This window comes from Pieris rapae, chromosome 18 (genome assembly GCF_905147795.1).
Source record: "Pieris rapae chromosome 18, ilPieRapa1.1, whole genome shotgun sequence".
NCBI lineage: Eukaryota > Metazoa > Arthropoda > Insecta > Lepidoptera > Pieridae > Pieris > Pieris rapae.
The window spans coordinates 7,613,051-7,622,266 of record NC_059526.1 but is presented as its reverse complement, the minus strand read 5'-3'; the positions used below and the strand labels follow the sequence as shown (position 1 = coordinate 7,622,266).

The window sequence follows — 9,216 nt, the reverse complement described above, 5'->3', positions numbered from 1 at the left end:
CAATACATAATTTTTAGATTAAAAATGAGTAAGTAGGAATTCAGAAGATTATTCGTTTAATTTACTGACCACCACACTTTATCCTATTTAAACCTTACTTTTACTTTCTAATTATACGAAAAAATATTATAGTTAACTAACCAGGGAGCAGAAATATACATATGAAAGGCTATAAAACTCCGATGTTGACAACCCTATTTCAAGGATTTTACACACAGTTTAATTTAACGCTCAATTTAATGACAAAATGCTTTACCTCTTCTGTGCTGTTTTCTTAACAATTCATTCTGTTAATTAACGTATTTGTTTTATAAAGGGTGTATTCAAATATTTTATTGACAAGTTTAGTAGTTTAGTTTATATAAAACAGGAAACATTAAAAGATGAAAAAGACAATACGTGAAATTAAAGAAACCACAACTTAGTACTCTAAAGAAAAAAAAAGAGTGAGTGTATACGCGTTAGAAGTTATACTTCTTTGGCGTTTGGAAAAAAAATAATTAAAACGTAGTAGTGATTAACGATAAATATTAAAATTAAACAAAAAGATTTTATTTAAATAAATAAATAATATGTTAATACTATCACAGTCGTAGTTGAAATTGATTTAAAAACACCGAAATAATATTTATTTATACACACTGTTTAATTGTACTGTGACAAAACACGTGTTCTTAAATATAAAAATACTAGAATATACAACTTGAACATCATTTTTCTCTTTCGCGCCAAAAGAAGTATAACTTCAAAAACTAAATTATTGCTACTGAATAAAGATAAAATCTGTACCCTTCTAAAAATATATCCAGTTTGGCAATGTAAGCTAAAACCCGAAATTTTGGCGCAGGTAATTCTTGTTCGTGCAGGGCGCATGGTTTTTAAATACTTTGTCGCATCATTTAGGGGTAAGAAAAATAATCAACAAGAAGTAGCAATTTTATTTTCCATAGTTACATCAGGCTAATGACGTCAGTGCTAATGACTTCTTACGTAAATTCGCTTGGGGCAGCCATTTTGAAATTATACTTTCCAACGTGAATTGGTGTCATTTCATTTAAGTAAAATTTTATACAGACTTATTTCTCCACATAAACAAGTAATACTAATGAATTTATTAACGCATTATTTGTGTAATATTACGTAATATTCCGACATTGAGCATTCCGCAACTGCTTAAAGGAATAAGAATTTAATCTTTCTGAGACTCGTGAACGTCGTCTAAAGTGCTTTGCAATCCAATCTGACCTCTGAGGTCGTGGGATTGATTCCCGTGCATACACATTCTGTCCATGTGCGCAAAAAACACTTATGTAGAAAAAGATCATAAAGATACCGTGCTTACACCGAAAAAGTGAATAAAAACTACTTTTCAGTTAGTTAAAACACACGAAACACATACTGAAATCGTAGATCGTAAGTAAAAAATTAAGGTATGTAGTATTTTACAGCTGTCTTTCTAAAAATGTACGCCTTAGAGCGTTTTCACATTACCCGATCCGATATCGGTGTCGGACGCCGATCCGATATCGGGGAAAGTAAAATGTATGAAATATGTACCTGTCTTTCATATTGTCCGGCCCGATATCGGATATCGGAGCCGACACCGATATGCTGGCGGCACTATCGGACACCTGTGAGCCGTCGGGCGATAATGTTTGTATGTGTGCTATACGTGTATCTAAATTGTCTCTGTGTGCGTAGACCCCGATGCGTGGCGGCCATTGTTTACAGTTTGGTAGTCATCATGGCGTCGTCTTCATTTAAATACGATATAATATAATAATATAAATACAATATAATTAGATGAATTAGCAAATAATTGAATGTGGATTCACTCATACGAAAGTAATTAAAAAACTTGCTAGGTGCTTTTTGTAGCTTGCTAAAAAGAGTATAAAAAGCTCCCTCTGAATATCTAGCTTCCACGATGGGATGTATCCAATACTGTCTGTGAACAGATCTTTTTTTGCGTCTCAAATATAATAGATACAGCAAATAAAGTTTTCTATTATAGTCTGCCATGATGACCTGCCCGCACTAAGCTTATAGAGCAAATGGCCGTATCGGAACGATTTTGTCGGAAATATGTGAAAATAGCATATGGTGTCGGCTAATCGGATATCGGTTATTGGGTCCTACACCGATATCGGATCGGATAATGTGAAAACGCTCTTACACTACGAGTATTATTTTGAATTTAGAACCCCGTTGTGAAAGGGAACTAGTATCTAAGCTGTGCGGACATAAAGCACTTAGAAGTTAAGTTGAATATAGTAAGCGTAGAACTTAAGCTGTGCTATAAAGCCAGGCTTAGTTTCAGTGTAACTTCATAATAGGAATATATAAATGCATTCTATTGTGTCTTTAAGCAGGCGTTAAGTCGAGTGTTATAAATGCATTGCACGATTAACTTATTGCTAACTATGCTTTATTTATTAATAATTTAATTAGTTGTGTCACAAGAGGTTGTATAATCAAAGTATATTAATTATTTCTTGACGGTCATAAGTGTACATTATGTTACCTAAATGAATAAATGATTTTTGTTTTGTATTGATTTGTTATAATATTTCTTAAATTAAGTGCTATATGCACATAGCCCTGTTCTTAAGTTCCATGTAAAAATAACCTGAAAAATGCTTTACTCAGTTAGGTACTTTGTGGCTATTAAGCAAATTAATCAAGTCTGATTCATTATTTACAAGATAATGAAATAAAGCATTAAGATCTTTTTGAATTATACACAGATATTTAAAAAAAATATGACAGTTAAATGACTTTGAAGTTTTGATATATCAAGGCTAAAGTGAAAATACATTTAATAAATTTGAGATAAAAATGGGCTGTGATCCACCATATGTTGTTCCAAAGTATGATAAATTTTGCAGTATAAAAGGCATAGCACAGTTAGAGGAGCTCGAAAAGGCATTAGCTAAGAAAGGCCTGAAGGATCCCTGGATAAGGTATGCTTCAAATCAATTCATTTATTCAAATTAGATCACTTAAAATGGCACTTTTGAACGTTAAATAAAATATAAACATGATTCTAATTGCTTCTTCCAAGGTAGTTTCGTGTGGAGCAGAATGGGCAAGAAACTACACACTTACTCTTTTAAAATAGAATAAAAATATTTGTTAAATAATTTTATGTACAATGTACTCCCAGAATAAAATTACTACACAGAAGAAACACTTCACACTTAGAAGTCCAAAAATAGTTTTGGGCGTTATGCTTACATGTCTCAAATGCTAACATTGAAACGGTTTTACACTTCTTCTCAATCCTTGTAACACAGAACTTCGAAGATAGTGTTTGCTTTGATATTAAATCAACGGAAGTGATTTTACAATCATTTGCAAAGCTTATACTAGCGTTAGCAAGCAAAAAGCATAAGCTAAGTTAAGCTTTTAAAGTTATAAGCTAAGCTAAGTTATATATAACATAAAAATATTAGTTGCTAACAATATTATAAAATGTTTTACAGATGTTCAGGTATGTATGTCGCATCGATTATACAACTTATATGATTAATCAATAGTAATAATTTCTCACATAAATAAATGCTAGAAGTGACTTTTTTTATGTTTTGTAAATACATATTTATTATTTTAATTTCTATTAGACTTTTATGATTTTTATAAATATACCTAGTCTTGCCATAAATACTGAAACAAAGAAAAATATTTTTTTTTCTGTTGCAAATAACATTTATTACTTTTACAGTGTGTTAGTTTAATACATAAATAACAACAATTTATAATATAAAAAGCTTATTCGAAGTGGTCTCCATTGGGTGCGATACAGTCCTTAAAACGTTGAGGCCAGTTATCGATAGAAGCACGCACTCTTTCCATGGGAAAAATCTTCACTGCCAATCGTACGGATTGTCTTAGGGCCTCCAAATTATTATGCCGTTTAGAGCAAGCCATAATCTCTAAAACTGACCATAAATCATAATCTAGCGGATTAAGATCGGGACTAGACGACGGCAAGTCTTCAGCGCTGATGAAGTCCGAAACGTTCATTTTCAACCAAGACTGCGTAGACCGAGCTTTATGACCCGTTGCCGAGTCTTGTTGGAAGGACCATTCTTTGTTATTGAAAATGGTGTTATTAAATGGCTTCACTACCTTCTCAAGGATGGTATCTTGATACACTTGTGTCGAAGTTTTGATACCTTTTTCACAAAAGTATGACTCAGTCACTCCTTCATAGCTAATACCCCACTAAACCATCACTGAAGTCGGATAGTTCCCACGTTGCACACTGGCGACTTATTGGGAAGCTTCCTTAGAGCTTTGAGCACAAATACAATCATTTTGTTTGTTAAAATGTTGCTCGATTGTAAAAAAATTCTCATCCGTAAACAAAATTTTTCTGTGACCACTCTTTGCGTACCGCTTCAGTAATTTTTTCGATTTATCACCCTATTCTTTTTTAAATTATCATTTAAGAAATGACCAGAACGTCTCTTATAGGCTACAAGTCCTAAGTCATCTTTTAAAAAACGCAACATGGTTCTAGGTGCTATCTTTGTCTCCCGAGATAAAATCTTTTGCTTTCGGACAGGATTTCTCCGAATTCTTTCCCTTACTGCTTTGACCACCTTTTTCTTAAGAAGACTACGTGGAAGGCCAGATATTTTTCTGTCACAAATAGAGGAGGTCTCATTGTACCTATTAATAGCCCAGTACTCAAATATTTTACAAATACCAAGCGTATGGAGAGTTTTAAAATGTGCATTTAGCTTTATACTTACTTTGGTAATGCAATCACAGCGATTCGGTTCTCTTCATCACCCCACTGCATTTTAATATAGCAAAATATTCTACAAAGTATTGGCGCCAAAATGAGAAAACTTAATGGACAATCATATAAAAATAACAGATTCCAAATTAAAATGTAATATTTTGTTTATTTTTAATTGTATCAGTATTTATGGCCAGACTAAGTATATGTGTGTGTATTTCTAACACATTTTATTATTTTTATTGTTAACAGGAATGAGATATGGAGATATCAACCTGGCTTCGGTACTAAAATGCAAAAGGTCTGGTATTTGTTTTTTCGAGGCCTTCCAGCAGGATTGGCACTGACTATCGCCACAGTGGCTCTTGAGAAGACACTCGGTGGTGGTGGACATGAAGAACACGAGGATCATAAAAAACATTAGTTATAATAAAATTTGTCCCTGATTTTAATAAATCTAGTTCTAGCTTAAATATATTTTTTTATGCTTGAGCAATGTTCTACAACTGTGGAATTGATTACAATGCAGCCATCCTCAATCTTTTTCTGAATATTTCACTTTCTGTACGATTTTTCTTCATACAAATAATAATGACGTTGAAGATCCAACGTTTAACTTCTAGGCTAAAGACAGATGTTTGAACGCAATTCAACCTTATATTGAGAAGCGGAATATTGTTAATATGCCTTTCCAAGAGGTCCTTACATTTATATTTACGTAGATAATAATAGATAAACATTGGGGTTTGCAGATTCACGACCTAAAACGTAACGCAAAAAGTATTATTTCTGATAATAGCCAGGGAAATTCGTAACCAGAAATATGTAATGAAACAAGCAAATTTTATTCAAATTGATACAATCGCGAAATTTCATCAATCACGAACAAAGCGATGTAGATCTGCCGTCTCAAACTCAATCGTATTCTTTGAAGCGTAGAATTGACAATTGAGTATTGACTTAATAAAGACTGACTCCATTCAAGCAGACCTCACAATCCAATGTAAGGTTCTCTTAAATCACAGCGTATTTAAGCGCTACTTCTGAACTGGCGCTAGTACTGGAATTGTAGTCGGTGTTAAATTGTGTAGGTATTTAGCGAACTACTAAGTGGAGTTTATAACTGGGCAATTAATAAGTTTTTAGTACACAAGATAAGATTCAACGAGTTATAGTAGTAGCACAAAGTAATAATTCCTAAAATCTATGACGTCATATTTAAAGCGCTTACCCATTCTATGTTTTTAATGTCAATAAAATAAACCAGTGACACTACAATATTTTTAGGTTTGGGCCTCAAATTTTTGTATCTGTTTCATGATCATTTGTTAATTTAATAGACAAAAATGTCCAGCCTGTTTCTAGACTTTTGGGTCCTTAGGCATGTCTTAGCAAGCCGGTTCCTCATTATGTTTTCCTTCAGCGTTCAGTATATGTTACATGCGCATTCAGCCAGAAAATCCGTTCGTGCACAGCTGGGAATCGAATCTACGACCACAAGGATGAGGGTTACGTTGAAATCTAGTTGCCAGCACTGCTCTTAAAAAAATGGGTTTATAGATATTATAGATGGTGAAGATTAAACTAAACTGAGTATTTAATTGCACTTGTACAACAACAGGGTTTTTGTAAAATATGTTTTCATATTCATTCGTTTGTTTAATAAATCAAAAATATATTTTACTATCGACTGCTGACATTCAAGTCGCTCATTGAATACAAAACGGCCATAAATCAAAATTTGTTGAAAATCATTTTATTTCAAAATTAGGGACTAAAGCTACAATATTTTACGTTTTGCTGAAGACACCCGTCATTTTCAATCATATTAATGCCAAACTGATCAACCGCCTTTTTTGTATTGGGTTGACTTACGCGCTAACTTCAGAACAAAACCGCCATTTTGTGAGTTGCGACCCAAAACTCGGAGCGAACGCATATCAGTTCAATACAAAACGGCCACAATTCGGAAAAACACCCAATATTTAATACAGTGTTCTGTGCAAAAGAGCCACTTTTTGAAATACGTCTGTATTGCATTCCAATTTCAAGTAAGTATATTCTGATTTTTTAGTGCAACATAGCCATATTTTGGAAAACGTACATTTTGCATTCTAAAATAAAATAAGGCGATGCCATATTTACAAATGTGTACTTTTTGTATTGAATTTTTACAGAGGTATTAATTATTTATGTACAGCTAAACTGCATGTTTTAAAAATTTGTCAATTTTAGAACAATGGCAATTGGTCATGCTCAAAATACGCACCATCTAGAACTGAACAGAATCAAACCTTGTTCCACGACAACACGCAGGAAACTGAAATAGCAGCACAGGATGGACAACAAAGAGAAATGGCAAATTTTAGTTTTGATACGGACTCCTACGCTGACAGCCAGCCTGATTACAATATATCGTGGTTAAGTGATGATTTAGGACAAGTTTAAGAACTTGGAAAAAATCTATTAAAATCGTTCCACCTAGTGACTCATCAGAGTCATCAGACAGCGACTCTGACGACAGTTACATGAACTGTTGTACGTTATCTAGTTTAACTGATTTTTCCTCGGACGATAGTGGAAAGGATCCTGATTTTCTACCTGAGAAACACATAGAAACAAAACGGACTAAGTAACAATTTTTCTTACCGCAACCGGGACCTTCTAGGGCAGATAATGAACCCATAGAGACTGAACAACCACAATCACCCAGTATTATCATCCATCCCCCTAGTATTGACAGCCAACCTCCTAGCATTGACACTCAGCCTCCTAGCATTTACTCGCAGCCTCCTAGCATTGTCACCCTGCCCTCTAGCATTGACATCCAGCCCCCTGGAATTGACACCCAATCCCCTAGCATTGACACCCAGCCCACTAGCATTGACACCCAGCCAACAGTGGTGATTGTCAACCACCCAGCGTGGAACCTCAGCTGCTATCACGAAAAAGAAAATGTAACCCAGCACATTGGAAGAGAAATAAATCCAAGGCTCTTAAAAACAGCGGAAAAGCATATGAAACCATGTCCAAATCAAACAAACAAATAGAAGCCAAGAAAATTGGACTTGAACCTTGTTCCGATAAATGTAAATTAAAATGTGCTAACCAATTTTCACAGGAAGAAAGGTTGGCTTTGTTGAGAACTATTGGAAGATGGGTGACTTGACAAATCAGAGGCATTTCATTAGCATGCATTGCATGACAAAAATTGAACCTAAGTATCGCTATGTCCGTGTTGGCAGCACTCGTCAGAACTTTAATCACGCATATTATTTCCCTAAAGACGATAAACGCATTCGAGTATGCAAAGTATATTTTATGAATACACTTGGTATTTCTGATAAAACGATAAGAACTGTGGTCAAGAAGAATTCTGGACGAGTTGGATTAATGCAAGAAAATCGAGGGAAACATGGGAACCAGTTAAAGTTAGAGACCGCTTTGAAAGATGGTGTCCAAGCACATATTAATTCAATCCCTAGAATTGAAAGCCATTATTGTCGTGCTTTGCATCGCCTGTACGTTATCAAGTGCAAAGAAGAAAATAAGCCACATGTTTTATATAAAATATATTGTAATATTTTCATGGAGGACTGTAACATCTCCTTTTGGCAATCTAAAAAGGACTAATTTTGTGATAATCATTTGAATAGTTTGTAGCTTTTTTAGATTTACAGCGAGAATTTATTTTTTATAGTTATTTCCTAGTAAATCATGAAATAAAGCATGTTTCATTTTAATATTTGTTTAATTTTATTGAGATAATAACCCTAACATTGGTTCAAATTTTGAATGCAAAAAGGGCTTTTGTTGTTTTTATCCGGTTGGAAGAGTGCTATCACAGAGGTAATTATTTTAAAAGATAGAGCAACAAATAAGGAAAACAATGATATATTAACATCTTAACAATTAAAAATAAAAACTTGTTTTTTTGCAAATAAACATTTTTGAAATTTTGTTTCGCCTCTCCTTTAAAAAATGAGGTTTCCGGTTTGTGACTGTTTTGCATTCAATGAGCGAAGTGTACTTGACCTAGACACTGGCGTATTGTAAAGAGCACTTTAAAGACAGCCATCACACAAAAACAATTGAACGCTTTGTTTCTCTCCGCTTTCTCAGTTAAACAGTAGCTTATTATAATTTCATTGGATATTTTGCTTCTGAAAGGTTAAAATCTGTATAATTCATATGTCAATTGTCATAACCTTTCAATAGAATAATAAAAACTTAATCCATATGAATGCGTTACGTTACGTATAGAGCAAAATCACCTACATCATGAGCACACCCCACTTACACACCATCACGTACATACCCACACTTTTACACTATCACACAACACAACCAAGTTAGGCTTAGTTAAATTTATCAATAAACTTAAATTGAATCACAATTAGTTAAGAGTATTAAATACTTTTTGTTTGTTTGTTCCCTTTTATAAATCTTTTTGTAGTAAAATGTAT

The 9,216-nt window shown here is 33.7% G+C and overlaps 1 protein-coding gene across 1 annotated transcript; it reads left to right on the top strand.

Annotated features, from left to right (window-relative positions):
• Positions 1–2,794: 2,794 nt before the first annotated feature.
• On the top strand, positions 2,795–5,211 carry LOC111003300 (NADH dehydrogenase [ubiquinone] 1 beta subcomplex subunit 3). The gene is made up of 2 exons (XM_022273730.2): positions 2,795–2,963; positions 5,003–5,211. The coding sequence occupies exons 1-2, from the start codon at positions 2,839–2,841 to the stop codon at positions 5,172–5,174; spliced, it is 297 nt and encodes a 98-aa protein (XP_022129422.2). The 5' UTR covers positions 2,795–2,838; the 3' UTR covers positions 5,175–5,211.
• Positions 5,212–9,216: the final 4,005 nt, after the last annotated feature.

Coding starts and splice junctions, on each gene's coding strand:
- LOC111003300 (XM_022273730.2), top strand. CDS start 2,839: ATGGGCTGTGATCCACCATATGTTGTTCCAAAGTATGATAAATTTTGC. Junction 2,964..5,002: donor CTGAAGGATCCCTGGATAAG/GTATGCTTCAAA, acceptor TATTGTTAACAG/GAATGAGATATGGAGATATC.